This window comes from Crocodylus porosus, unplaced genomic scaffold, assembly GCF_001723895.1.
Source record: "Crocodylus porosus isolate Cpor-Errol unplaced genomic scaffold, CroPor_comp1, whole genome shotgun sequence".
In the NCBI taxonomy this organism is placed as follows: domain Eukaryota; kingdom Metazoa; phylum Chordata; order Crocodylia; family Crocodylidae; genus Crocodylus; species Crocodylus porosus.
In genome coordinates this window covers 6248221-6262435 of record NW_017728920.1, presented here as the reverse complement: position 1 = coordinate 6262435, position 14215 = coordinate 6248221, and the positions used below count along the sequence as shown (strand labels likewise).

The following is a 14215-nucleotide window of genomic DNA, read 5'->3' as shown; positions in this document are numbered from 1 at the left end:
TCCAGGTCAAGGACACTACTCTTCACAGAGGTTATTCAAAAGAGGAAGTTACCCTTGAGGAAGGAGAATCAAACCTCTTTTTCTCATGCTGCTATGGAAATCTCAGTGCATCAGAATGGATTGACCTGGGACTCTTGACTGGAATAAAGCAGTAATAAAATCTGTAGGGGCAGTATTCTGTAGAGCAGCAAAAATATAGCAAATCTGTAGAGTGAATATTTGGCACATACTGGCTATCTTGGCTAATACGCATGGTGTAAGGCTCAGTAACGTCTTTATGAAGATTGATTTCAAATTTAATTTCCTTATAGGTGAAAAATGCTTTTTGAAATTGCTGCTAGAGGGGCAACCATGCTCTGGGCCTGAAAGATGGGGACCACACATGCCTTACTTTTTTCCACAGCATGAAGTTAAAGCAGGGACCTCTAGCAAAATGAATGCATGCTCATGTTACAAATCTAAACAGTAGCCAAACATTGCTAGAAGTAAAATGGAAAACTAGTTTTGCATGGATGTAAAGAAAATAAATTAGCAGATTTCTGGACAACACCATGCATTTGTTGTGCTAGGGAGTACTTGATATGTGAATTTCAGCTCAAGAAGGACTGGCAGGATGCATAACACTTCTTGCTAACCCTTGGTGCTTTCTGGGACATGAAGACCTTAATCCTGCAAGCTGTTTTAGGTAGACGTACCTCTGGATCTGTGTGGAACTGTTTGCAGCACTGAGGTCTATCACGGGGGCATAGCTTTGTCACAGCCTCCACCTAATTTACACTGGCAAAAGAAGCCTCAAGATAAAACTAGGTGAGCTGTTTACTGAACTTTTCAAGAGAAACTCCAGATCTGCATTAATAAAAAAAATAGCATTTGTCATTTCTTAACCCACTTGAGAAACAAATTTGGGCCTATACCATCGGGTTAAAAAATTCAAAGTGATCCATTTTTTTTGCCAGCTCCAGCAGCCATTTGCCCAGCCCCAACCTCAGGCACATTCTGTAAAGCTGAAGAAATGCCACCTGTCAACAAGACTGAAGGCAGAGAACATGTTGCCAAAAAAGACATGCTTCCCCCAAAGCAAAGGATGTCTGCCACCAAGGCTGGGGTCATTTCTGCTGCCAAAAAGGAGGAATCTTCCTTTTAAATACAGCAGAGAAAACCACTGGGGATCCCAATATGTTTTCCTTTTAAAGTATTCTGTGCTCACTTGTTCTAGCACTACAAGCTGTAATTTTATTATATTTAGTATATAATATTTTTATACAAGCAAACCTGCCAAGATGTGGAAACCACAATGTCATGTTACTGAGTCTCTCAGAATGAGGCTGGTGACTTGCTGCCCCTCCTAAGTTTTTTTCTGTAATTCACCCACATCCTGTACCTTTCAAAAATAGAGCACAAATAACTTACAGGAGGCCCTCGGGGCCCAATGATGGACATGCCCGCTTCTCCTGGAGCTCCCTGTAAGGAGACAAAGAGAAAGAGAGGCAGAAGAGATTGAGAAAAGGGAGTTTAACAAGGGCAAGAATTGGAAGGTGAGGATGGAAGAAAATGAGAGAAGTAGGGAGAAAGAAGTAAAAGAACTTGTAAGAAGGCAAAGGAGGAAAAAATTAGATCAAGGTCAAATAATGGCAGAGAGTGAATCCATAGAGAGCAGGACAGAGAGGTGGTTGAGTGAGATAATAAGGAGAAGGAAGAAAGAATTAAAAAAGGAGATTAACATAAAAATGATTCATACTATTTTCTATAAAGACTGGGATTTAAATGTTGATTGTTCGGCTCCCCCTTCCCAAGTGGGATAGGAGACCTACTCGGCCTGACCTGTGCATGAAATGTGGCCATTTTGAACACTCCCTCTCTCTTGAAGAGTTACTGGTGTCATCTTCAGTGCCTTGAGAGAGAAAGTGAAGACCTCATTTAATGCCTGCAAGCACTCATGCTTTCCTTCTGCCCAGGGAACTCACATTTATCTCTTCCTCTATAATCACTTGTTCTGGTTCAGCATGAAGCTTCACCTTCTTTTAGTCTGGAAAATGATTAATATAGTGTGCTAAATGCATGCAGTTTTATACAGCAAAATAGAGCTTAGACTGCAAAAAATTATAGATACATGAAATATAAAACACTTTCTTTGAAATAAAGTGTATAACAGAGACCCTGATCTCTTCTGAACATGAAATGCTTTGTGATACTTTATGTCAGAGCCAAAAAGTGTTTGCCTGAGAGTTCTGGCTAAACTTCAACTTGCACACTTGTATTCTGCTTCCCTAAATTTTCCTTGCCAATTTCTATTGATGATAGTGATCTTCACTTCCTGTTCCAGTCTATAGCTGTGTGCTCTTCAAACAGCTGTCACATCCCCCTCTCTCCATATGTATCTATACTTTAGTGGCCCCTATATTCCCCTATACTTTAGTGGCCCTTGTATTCCTAATATATACAGTCTTTATAAAGCCAGTAAAGTGCTCTGGGTGTCTTTAGAATGAAAGGTATTATGTAAAAGTAAGAAACAAGATCACTAAGTATATGAGTATTCTCCAAAGGTCAGTTAAGCACCTCCATAGAAGAGATTAAAATACTGACTGGATAACACAGCTCTGAACATACCCTAGAGACTATATTCTATAGTGCAGAATAGGGAAAGGGTGAGAGAACACATTGTAACCCCCTGTTCTTTTTCAGCTCCAGTGGTTATGATTCTCTGAATGGGTCAAATGAGATTTAGTGACCAGGTCGAAATGCAGAAGTTTAGGTCTAATTTAAACTAAATCACTCCAGATGGAAGCAGTTTGATGTACAGTATAGGAAAACAATCCCTGAAATAAATACCTAATAAATAAAATAAACATGTGGAGAGCCAGTAGGGGGTACTCCTCTGTTGAGCCAACCACCTTCCAGGCTCGGAGTACCTCCCTGGAGGTGCCTCATGTCCAGCTGACCCCCTTCCTGGAGCACACCCACAAGCCTGAGGGTAAGCACTGTCACCACCCGGGGTCTGGATTGTTTCTGGGTCCTGGGCCCCCTGGCGTACACAGGCCTTGTAGCCCTTGAGGGTACTTCATCTGCTGCAAGAACTTGGGGTGCTTCCCTTAATCTGAAGCACAAACAGTGGGCTCCTTTAGTAACAAATGATTTCTACAATCAGTTGCGTCTGGCATGGAGGCAAAATAAAGGGATTTAATTGTGAATTGTATGCAAATTTTAGATATTTAGGGTCATATTACCAAGGAGCCTGAATCCAGATTCAATTTGTATACATGCAGCTTTATACAATCAGATCATTTAAGTGATCAAGCTGTGCACTTTGACTTATGTACACAAATGACAGAGCAGATACAACCAGAAACCTTCAGCATCAGAAGTACAGGACACTATCATGTGAAGCCAAAGAGTAATGCCACCAGCAGGTAGCAGTAAGAAGTTCTTCTCCTTTATTTGGACAAACTATCACTGGTCATGACTCTTTGAATCAACATGTTACACACATACAAATACAGTGAATACTATGCCTTTAGTAAATACTATGCATTCAGCCCTGTAAAGTCCTAACACAAGTTAGAACTTTACAGGGTTTCTTCAGCTTACCCCAGCTGAAAGAGTCACCAAGGGTCATTTAAGCCACCTCAGGGTGACTAGAATGTGGTACACTCTGGCCATATCCGCTTCCCAAGCCCTTGCCCCACTCCCATGAAATGTCATGGTTATATTTTCTCTGGTTATATTTTTTCATAGGCCTAAGCTGCAAAGGCCTAATCCAGACCTGGATAGCAACTTTCTCAGATAAAAGTGAGGTTAACACATAAGTATTACTCTACAGTCTTTGATAGATTAATAATGTTTTAAAGCTTTGACCCCAGGGAAGTTACCTTCTGTTTAAAAGAGTGAACACTGTCAGCTTGGAAACATTCAAATCAGACATGAATACAGAGAGAAGGACCACATGGCTAGAGGAAGAAGGACTTTGTGTTCTGTTTTTCTCTGCTAAAACTAACAGAAGAGTAACTGGGAATTTGGGGGAAATATTTTAGCTACCTCACCTAAAAAGAAAAGAAGAAACAGTTTGGAAATCAAGAGTAAAAATGGGAAACTGGGCAAGGGTGAAGCAGCTGCTTAATGACATATCACAGGAAGGTAAAGAAACCTTGTTCAAAGCCGTTCATAGAAGGAATTCTTTTTGGATTATGACAAAAAGAGTAAAGCTTTTCTTCAAAAAATAGAGGCCACCAAAGATTTGTTGCACTTCAAAGTGTATGACTGACATGCCACTGTGCTTTATAATATAAAATATAAAATTGATACATAGTTTCTGAAACACCCAAAGACTCAACAGGCTATGATTTTTTTAAATTCTTGTACAAAACAAAGTTTGTCTACAGATCATCCATTGTTTGCATGGAACCTTTTTCAGGGCAGCTCATTTAAAGTATTTTTAATATGTTAACTATTCAATCATTTTTAGCATCTGAAATCAACCCAAGATGAACACATGCTGGCATAAGAAGATGTGGACTGGCTATCAGGAGATGCCAAACATTAGGGGTGTGTGAAGCGGGCCCTTTTCTTCTATGTGCTTTAAATTCTAGAAAGGAACAGTTAAGCCATGGTCTCTGACCAGAGGTGGCTAGGGGAAACCAAATAATTAGGAGCTACTAAGACAGAGCTATTTTTTTTACCACATTTCCAGAACCAACCAAGCACAACAGTCAGCAGTGAAGAAGTTAATGGTGGAAAAATCAGGATAGCCTTAATGGAAATACTGAGTGTCCCCATCCACCACTTGAATTAGAACTTACGATGTTAGTAAATTATAGTAAACAACGAATTGGAGACTGTGTGGGCTGGAAAGAATTCAGGACATAAACTCACATTGTCAGGGAAGACGGGAAAGGGCAATTCAGAGCAATGTATGGTTCAAGCACAAAAAGGGCTTTAAAAGCACAGGTCTAACTTTGTCATGATTTGAAGTGAAAGGGTCTCAGATGGCTAAGAGGGGAAGCTGTGAGGGGTCAGGGTATGACATTATGAGCTGGAAAAAGCTGACTCACCTTTTCTCCAGGCTGCCCTTTTAGTCCCTGGGTCAGTTACACCAGCCGCACGCAGCACATGCAAGAGGGTGAAGGGGAGAGAGAGAGACAAACACAGGAATTGGCGTTAATGGCACATTAAACCCCAAATCTTAACAATGCAACAAGAAACAGGTCACAGACACTGAAACATGCTCTGTTTAAAGTTTGCACACAAGCACAGAGACTTTCACTTCCCCACTTCCCACCACCATCCCCTCCTGCTTGGATACCCCTACAGCATCTGAAGGAAAGGGCAGCTGAAAGAGAAGGCAATTGAGTTTTCAGCCAGTTTGAGGAAACCAATTCTTGGTTTTAGCCATGGTGCTTGGCATTCAATGTGGAGGTGGACAGAGAGTATGTGTTAGCAATAAGCTCACCATAGTTAGCAAGGCTGACCCACAGTTCAGAGCCATCAACTTGTAAATCAGCAAGGCAGCAGCAACAGACCTGGCCAAGGAACCTTGGAGCAGGTGATACCTGGGATGACAGTCCCTAAGTAGGCTTAATAGTGAGAAGCCATCTGGCTAACAGTTGGTCCACAATGACCAAGAGCGAGGGGTTCCTGGCCAGCCCCTTTGTGAGTGAGGTAGGAGGATCTCTGAAAAGGGGTAAGAGGATGAATGGAAGAATGTGCTGAGAAAAAAGTACCTGAATGCATGGGAAGAATGGGAAGGAGACATATGTTTAAGCAAGGCCTATGGATACTGATACCACAGATCTCTTCTCTTTCTCTTCTTTCTCCTCTACAAAAAGCCCCAAAGATGGGGTATTAAATATAGTTTATGTATAAAAGATATATGGCATGGCTATATGTAATATGTGATGAAAATATGCAAAATACACTCAAATCTTACAGGTTGAATGTGTTTAATATATTCAGTCCCACCTGGCCAGTTAACTACAAGCTAACAAGCCCATTTGAGATACAGGGTCTTATTCCATCACCCACCTTTGCACCAAGTAGTAATTTATTACACTTGTGTAAGTTACTGATTTTAGTGGGCCTGCCTACTAAGTAAGGTATTCAGTGTAAAAGCAGTAAAGCTAGGGCCTAAGTGTGCAGAAAGTGCATTGGTTTTAAATAAAGACTGAACTGATAGCTCTGAAGTCTGTGCCCTATGGTGCCAAAAGGCTCAGGCTGGATTGCCAGCTCTGTTCCTTCACTTCCATGGTTGAAAACCCAGCTTCCTCTGTCCCTCAGAGGAGATGGCCTCGCTAATTTCTAGCAGTCATTCTGGACTCCTACCAGAGGTTAACAGACTCTACAGGCAGCTTTTACCAGTCCTCTTTTTCTACCATTAATACAACACCGAATAAGAAGGACAGCATGACCATGTACCATCATTGCTTCAGTCTTCCTAAGTATGGCATCACATGAATACTGAAGTAACCAACTCTCTTACATATGGCAGGCTGCATTCCCATTCAGATATTGGGAGGTGGCCTTTGTGGTGGTGCAGAGAGAAAGCTACACAAAGGTATTGCTGAGAGAGTCTGTCCCAAACATAATAAAGACAATATGAACAGACCTATGTATCTGACTCCCCTGCTTTCACAAACTTTGGGGGCTTGGAACAAACTGGAACTACCACAGTCCATAAGTAGTTTCCAAAAGCCCAAGCCACCCATAGTTTTGCCCTTTCTGACTGGATAAATCTCCAAATCTTTTTCTATATTCCCCCCATCACCACTTATGAGAGTTAGTAGCTGATTAAGACATTACTTTTTGTAAATGCTTGGCAGATCTGAAGACTCATTAATTCAAGGATATTTACCATTAGTATGTATTAACATTATTTGTTGGTACCTGTAAAAACTAAACTAAAATTTAAAAAGCTTGTACTTGCTAATCAGCCTATGTAAAAAACACTGTGAGGGAGTCCCTAAGATGTTCTAAACTGATGCAGCTCTATTGACTTCAGGAAATTGCACCACAATTTGAAGATCTGGCCCCACATGCTCCTAGAGTACTGTCACTTTTGAGCCTAGCTAATTATGTTTGCTGCATGTCAAATTGTGCAGGCATCATGCAGAGACTCATCTTCAATTGCACTCATATTACCCAAGCAGAGCTGAAGATGGAAAGGATTTTGGTGGAAGATTTCCAGGCTATAACACAGCCCCCCAGGCTAACTGTGCTTGAGCAATCCAGATAATAACCAGCTAAAAATGGGGATTGGCAAAGAGTTTAAAGCAGCTTTCTCTCCATCTCTGAAGTGAAGCATGGTCACATCTGGAGAAAAGCATCAGGCTTCAGGTCCTGTCCATGTTTCAGGATAAACATATACTCCTCCACCCAGAAGATGCTAGGTTATTCCCTCAGAAAGATAGGAATATGTATAGGAAGGAATAAAGAGAGTAGGTCCATAAAGACAAAGATTAGGGAAGAGAAGGCAGAGCAGCAGAATGGAGGGATGTCTGAGGTATTGATGCAGTGCTGCACAACACGCACTGCCCAGCTCTTCTTCAAGGTGTGCTACAGATGCCTCTACTGGGACTAGAATGGAGGCTAAGTTAGCATCATACAGTGAGAGGGCAAGAAAGACTAAAAGTATTATTCAGTCATGGTAATTTCTTTTTTTGACAGATCTGTATTGTGAATCTGTGCCTCCTCTACTCTCAGCCATGAAGAGGCAAGTACATCGTAGGCAGCATGAAACTATGGTAGCCCTTTGCCGGGCAAAGACAGGGGGCAGCAGCCAGCATTCCCTGATAGTCGCCTGAAGCCCCTTCATGATAGTCTTATTTGGATTTGGGTGCTTGGGTTTCTATATAGAAATGTATCCAGTAGGAGACCCTGGAGACTCACCAGTGATTTGTGTCTTCATTTTCAGGGCAGAGCCTCATTAAATTACAAATGATAGGACCAGCAGCCTAGCATTTCTGCATCTCTCATTAAACAGAAGCTAATTTGAGAAGTAGATGACTAAGATGGTGCTCATGGTAGAAGCTGCTGATTTTTTTCCCCCTAGTCACACCCAAACCAGACCCTTGAAATAGAGCAGAAGACTGGGAGGGTTATTTTCCTGAATGAATTAAAGTGTCAGCCCAAATGGCCTGCAGGCAGCCCAGGTTTGGAAACAAATGTGTCAGTCAGGCAGATGCAAGAGGTTTCAACTCACCCGTCGTCCAGGGATTCCCATGGTGCCTTTGTCTCCCTAACAATTAATGCAAAATCAAATGGCAATTGGAAAATGGCCATAAGTGAAGCTAGAAAATGATGCAAATTAACTGATTTGTGTCTGCACCTTTGTTTAAGAATTTTGTGTGTGTTTTACGGCATATAGACAGACAAAACTCTTGGGTTAGAGGTGGTATCTTTTATTAGATTTTAGGGCATACACATTTGTTTAGCTTTATGTATGTATGTACATAGGTAGGTGCTTGTGCATACATGCGTGTGTGTGTGTGTGTGTGTGTGTGTGTGTGTGTAAAACATGTTTGTGTGCTTCTATATATGCCTGCTTATTTGGGTACATCTGAAAACATGGGTATATGAGTATGTATGTAAGCCATCACTTTGCTTGTTATTCTTAATGACTAAAGAACCAATAAAACTCAGGACAACATAGACAAGAAAGGAAAGATAAGAGTTTGTGATCTAATGGAAGAATCTAATCACATTTTTCAACCCTTCCTGAAATCCAGATTGAGGGAAGTTGATCCCTTCAATAGCAAAAAAAAAATTCTTTCTAATTAAAGGTGATCACAGGTTATTTATTTCTAAAGCTATTATGAATTTAAATCATAACTCTCAAAGGTGATGAATAGGTCAATATTATCCAGTAACCCAGAAAAAGGAAAATTATATTAAAAGTTATACTAATGTGGAAAATGGGACAAGATCCAGCTGACACTACATATACTGCCTATGTTCTGTGTCCCTTAACCTCTAAAGAATATTTCTCAGCGAATTTGGAAGGTGTAAAAAATCCTTACATGATGTTGCATGAATAAGTCTGCCTGAAGAGGTACAAGGTAACACTTGAACTGAATTGCAAAAGGTGTGGACACCACACCATCAGAGTCTTTTATCATACATAGATTGCAGTTCTGTGGCTTAAAGTATATTTAAATTTGAACCATGTCATTAAAAAACCTCTATGTTCTTGGCCCCAAAAAGCATGTACAAGGCATACTTGGAAAATCCTGAATGATGATGTGTTTGGTGGTTGCGCAGATTTCATGGTGTTTTGCAAAATTACATTGTAACAGTCTCTCAGTACTGTGTCCAATCATCAGTTTAGATATGTTGGAAACACTTCACTATATAAAACTTACTGTTGCTGCCTACACCTTCTCTGTTATTTATTTATCTATCCCTAAAACCTGTTTTCCGCCAACAACTGATGTCTGCAGCATTTCACAGCAACATAGGCAGTGCTGGAAAATACTTCAAGCCTAAGGGGACAAACAAGACTATCTCTGCCACTTGCCAGGGACTCTGCATGTCCTTTGTCAGTTGTTTGATCATGGCAGGGAGCCTGAACATCAGTTAGTGTCTGTTAGTGTGTTGCGTGAGGGATAGACCTATGCTGATTACACAGGTAACTCTTTGCCAAGGAAAGTAAATTTCAACATGCATAACTGTGTACAGAAATTCCATTTGTTTTCCACTCAGCAGCATCTGTAATCAACTGGAAATACAGAACTATACTGTTGGTCATTCTTGTATTGTGGCCTACCCATTCTATCTGCCAGTGATGGAACTGCAAAAAGCAGTGTACAGAGAGGGCAAAATGGAAAAGTCTGTCTTGAAGTTGGGAGAAGAGATAAACTATTTTTTGTCATTCAGTTCTTTGCAGACACTGGTTCTCAGTGACATCTTCTCTCTCTACCTGATATACACAAGTAATACTTGAGACTGATGTTCTAAATGTACCTCACCATATGCTGGATTTAACTGAGGTAAAAGCTGTATTTACATTCTGTACATATAGGAAAGTATTGTTCCCTAATCAATGGACTTTTATTTCCTGTGCAAGGCATGCTGTGATAAATTAGATCACAATAATATCTCTACTGAGATAGTTGAAGTGTTGAATAACAACACAATATATAGTAATTTGGTATAATTTACACAAGCAGTATCTGACTACAAATTGAGAGGAGACAGGAAATATCTGCTCTATATTCAAGTTTTTATTCTGTACCCACCAGCATGGCATCTGATCTATCTGGTGACGGTCTGTACCTGCATCTAAGTTCTGTCTATGTGTTATAGAGAACAATGGAATTCCTTCTGAAAGAACAAACCATTCCATTGCCTTGCTCTTTGATGTTATTGGCTTCTGATTTGGAACGCATTGATGAGTTTTCTTGTAGTTTTATTTTTTCTCTTTTAGTTTCTTATTTTCCTCTAGAGCTGAAATTAGCAGCAAATTATAAAGCTGTCAAGTACAGAACTCTAGTGATGTGATGTTTCAGACTTTGGTTCCATTGTTAAGAAAAGCTTCCTGTAAGTATGATGAGTGGTATTTGACCACACAATGATTGATACTGCACAGGATTGATCTATGTCTAATATTGTTGCCCGCAACATTAGTACTTGATGTCAAAGTAGTGTATGAGTGCACCATGCTTGGTATGTTACTACACAGTATTTTGCTCCTCTAAACAATATTAGTAGGGGGGAAATGGTCCTAGTAGTATAGCAAATAAATGCCAGATGTTTGAGGAAAAAGTAGTCTATTATGTGATGCTGGGAAATAACACTCAGCTATGAATAATACTTGTGTCCTGCACTGTATGTTAACACTGTATTTATACCGCTGCTATCTGAGTGACTGCTGTATTTCCAAGATGCCTATAACCTTAGTGTCAAAGCACCAAATAAGAATTATGATGAAGCCCTGGGTGTTCTTGAAAGTTGATGTATTCTTCCCTTCCCTCAGTGGCTGAAGGGCATGTGGATTATTGTTTTCTTTTTGTGGAAGTCATGGCTGAGGAGACATTTTGTATAAAGGCAAATTCATTTAGATCTGATCACAGACAGAATGTGGCTTATTTGGCTTTCTCTGACAAGGAATCCCATGCCCAGGCCTTGCTTCAGGTGCACCCCTGCATCCCCCAACCCCTCCAGCCTGAAAGATTTGGTCTGTCCAAGCGACAGGAGCTGTTGTCTTGGAGAGCCTAGGGAGTGAGGACACCCTGAACTATCTAAACCCAGTCCATAATAGCTGTGAGAATCTACAGTGAAGATATGGATTTGGTCCTGAGATGAAGGAGGAAACCAAAACGGTCCCAGAACCCTTTGCTTCATCTCTTACTACTCATTAAGTGGGACACCTTATGCTTTATGTGACAGCTAATTCATCTCCAAGTAGAATGAGTTAGCAGTGGTCTAACCTGAGAAGAATGAACACCTGGATCAAGTAGCTAAAATTCTGTCTAAGAGGAAGGGGCACAGAGCCCCTGCCAAACATGGAAAGAGAGAATCCCATGCCACTGTGGCACTCAGTATGGTCTGAGAATACTGGGGAGTCCATGATGATGGCTTTGTACTTCTGTGATGCTTTGTGTGTTGCTGCCCTCAGATGATGATGAAACTAGAGTATGGGCCAGTCTGTCAGACCATTTTTCTCTTCCAGCTGATATCTTTTCTGCTTCTCATTGGTTGTGTTTTAGACTGCTACACTGCAGCACCCGTTGATCCCACCCAAGTATCTGAGCTATCTCATTTCAGAATACATGTTGACCCTAGAATCTACATTCCTTATGGTTTATTCATGATTTATCTCAGCCACTTACCATCATTAATACCTGATTTTGATTTAGTTAGAAAAGGATTTACATATCCCTTAGAAATTGGCAGATTAAAAAAGCTGGATTTCCAAGTTTACATCCTGGCTTTTGCTCCAGAGGGAGTGAAGTGAAGCCGTGGCATTTAATGAGAGGCTCCGTTCTGCTGCTACAGGTGAACAAAGAGGGGCTGGGGACTGGACAATACCCTAAACCCATGGCCATCCTCCCTTGGGAAGGAGGAGCACCACTTAGGCACATTATCTAGTCTGCCTGCCTTTTATGCTCAATAGTGTGCTGGGTCACCATTCTCTTTGGTTTCCATGCACCTATGCAGAGAGATGGAGGAGGGGAGAAGAAATCCCCATGGTTATTTCCATGTCCAGCAGACATGCAGAAGGTGATTAGGGTAGCTCTCAAGATATATCTACAAAGCATATCTACAATGCTGAGTAAATTTGTCCTTACATGACTATATTGCTTCTGATACCTGAGCTAGCTGTGTGGGGCTACCTCAAGTATCTGCACTGTATGCCTCCTGTCAGGAAGATATACTCTCAACCTGACACAGAAGTCAAGTAGAGAATGAAAAAAAATTCTTCCTTTTAAGAAAATTTTGCATGAAGAAATAGAGGCAGCTAAATGACCTGCTATGGGATGACTCTACTGCAGCCTTGTAATGGGATGGCTTGCTCTATTTAAGGTCCACATATTAACAGGTCCTTGCCTAGCTCTGTGCTCCCATATCACACCTACTTCCTATCTCATCTTCTTTAATCATGTATGTGTTCCTCTCATCCCTCCACAGTTAAAATGAACAATCCATATACTGAAAAATTCCTCATGGCATTGGCTCGAAATAGAACTTCCAGTCCTTCCTGAACAGAGCCATATGACCTCCTTTCAGTGAGCAGATAATATAAATAGGTTTCTTAGACAGACAGGGATCTCTTATTTAAAAGGTGATCTTAAAGAAGGTATATGTTTCCTAAACCCAAAAGGAACCTGTAAGAAATGTACTTCGTAGAACTTTGTTCTGCAAAGTTCTTTTTATTCTTACTGGAAACAGTATTGGGAGCCATATCTCATTCACAACCTGCTCTCCTAGTCTACCAATTAAGACTTCTACCTTCACCCACTTTATACAGCTTTGAGGCTTCTCTTCAAAATACTGTCAAGTAAAAAGGGAAGGAGAGAGGGAGAAAGTAAGAACAAATAAGGAAAGAAAGAGGTAAAGGAAAGATATTTACCGGAAGCCCTGCTCTTCCTGTAGGACCCTGAAAGAAAGCACAAAAAAGAGCATTTAATACAAAAAGCATGAAAAAGGGTAAATCAGAGAAGAAACTATATGTCTAATTGCATGATTAGAAAATAGAGCAGTTCACATGCAACATGTGAACAGCTTTCTAATTAGGCAGATAGGATTGCTTTTTTCATTTCTCTCAACCACTTTTTTTAAAGCTTTATATCTATTTGTTTTGTGTCCATCACAGTGACTCCCAAATGAACCCTGGAGACACTTGATAGTCCATGAAAAGCTAGCCACATAACATTATGCTTTGTTTTATTCTGCTAAATATTAATTATTCATGTATACAATTGCTTTAGTTGCCACAAAAATACTGTATGTGAAGAAAGGGAAGCTGTCCCTCAGACGCTCTTTATTAAGATGTGGTCCACACTACAAAGAAGTTTGAGAAATTCTGGAGCATCACTTCATTTTGTAATGCTGAAACTTTCTTCTCAGTACTGAGATCTTGGGCTCACAGGATTGCTGGGTTCCAAATTTCCCTGCCTACATCTTTCAAATCTGTTATATACTAGGATGATTCCATCTATGTGTGATTTAAGATACTTCCATTTTTCAGATATTATGTTCTCAAGATGGTGGAAAGCTAAAGAATGTCTTCACTTTATCTGTTTCTCACATTTGGAATGCAACCATGCACATCCATTACTCTCATCTAGGAGGCATAATTCTGTGAAAACTAGCTCCTCAATTGACTCTAAATGGATATAGGGTAAGAGCTGCTCCCACTGAATACAGGATAAAAAATTTTAGTTTATCAGCATTTTAAACCACTACCTGGAGTGACATATATGACACCAGCAGTTCAGGAACCACTGCCACAGACATGAACCGGTTTCTACACCTGTGCGAAGCAGCTAGTATTCGCTTTGGATTTGAATTCAGCCGATTTGGGGGACAGTGATTTGATTTGGTGATTCAAATCACTGACCCGAATTGATTTGGCCGAATATGATTCAGAGATTCAGCTGCTTCTGAATTTGCCGAATCTCCAAATCACAGAGGCCTCATCCCGCACCCACTCTCCCAGCAATGGCTGCCCTGCCCACCCCAGCTCTCGGCTCTTTGAAAAACAAAGTCCCCACTCACCAGCTGGGGG

General features: G+C 40.7%; 1 protein-coding gene across 4 annotated transcripts in view; it reads right to left on the bottom strand.

Annotated features, from left to right (window-relative positions):
- Positions 1-14215, bottom strand: part of COL13A1 (collagen type XIII alpha 1 chain) — a 185096-nt gene that overhangs the window by 97636 nt on the left and 73245 nt on the right. For all 4 annotated transcript variants that reach the window (XM_019538523.1, XM_019538524.1, XM_019538525.1 and 1 more), the window contains exons 4-7: positions 13058-13084; positions 8189-8224; positions 5046-5072; positions 1411-1461 (exon numbers count right to left, since the gene is read on the bottom strand). In XM_019538523.1, coding sequence (XP_019394068.1) covers positions 1411-1461; positions 5046-5072; positions 8189-8224; positions 13058-13084 — 141 coding nt within the window. The remainder of the gene's footprint in view (positions 1-1410; positions 1462-5045; positions 5073-8188; positions 8225-13057; positions 13085-14215) is intronic.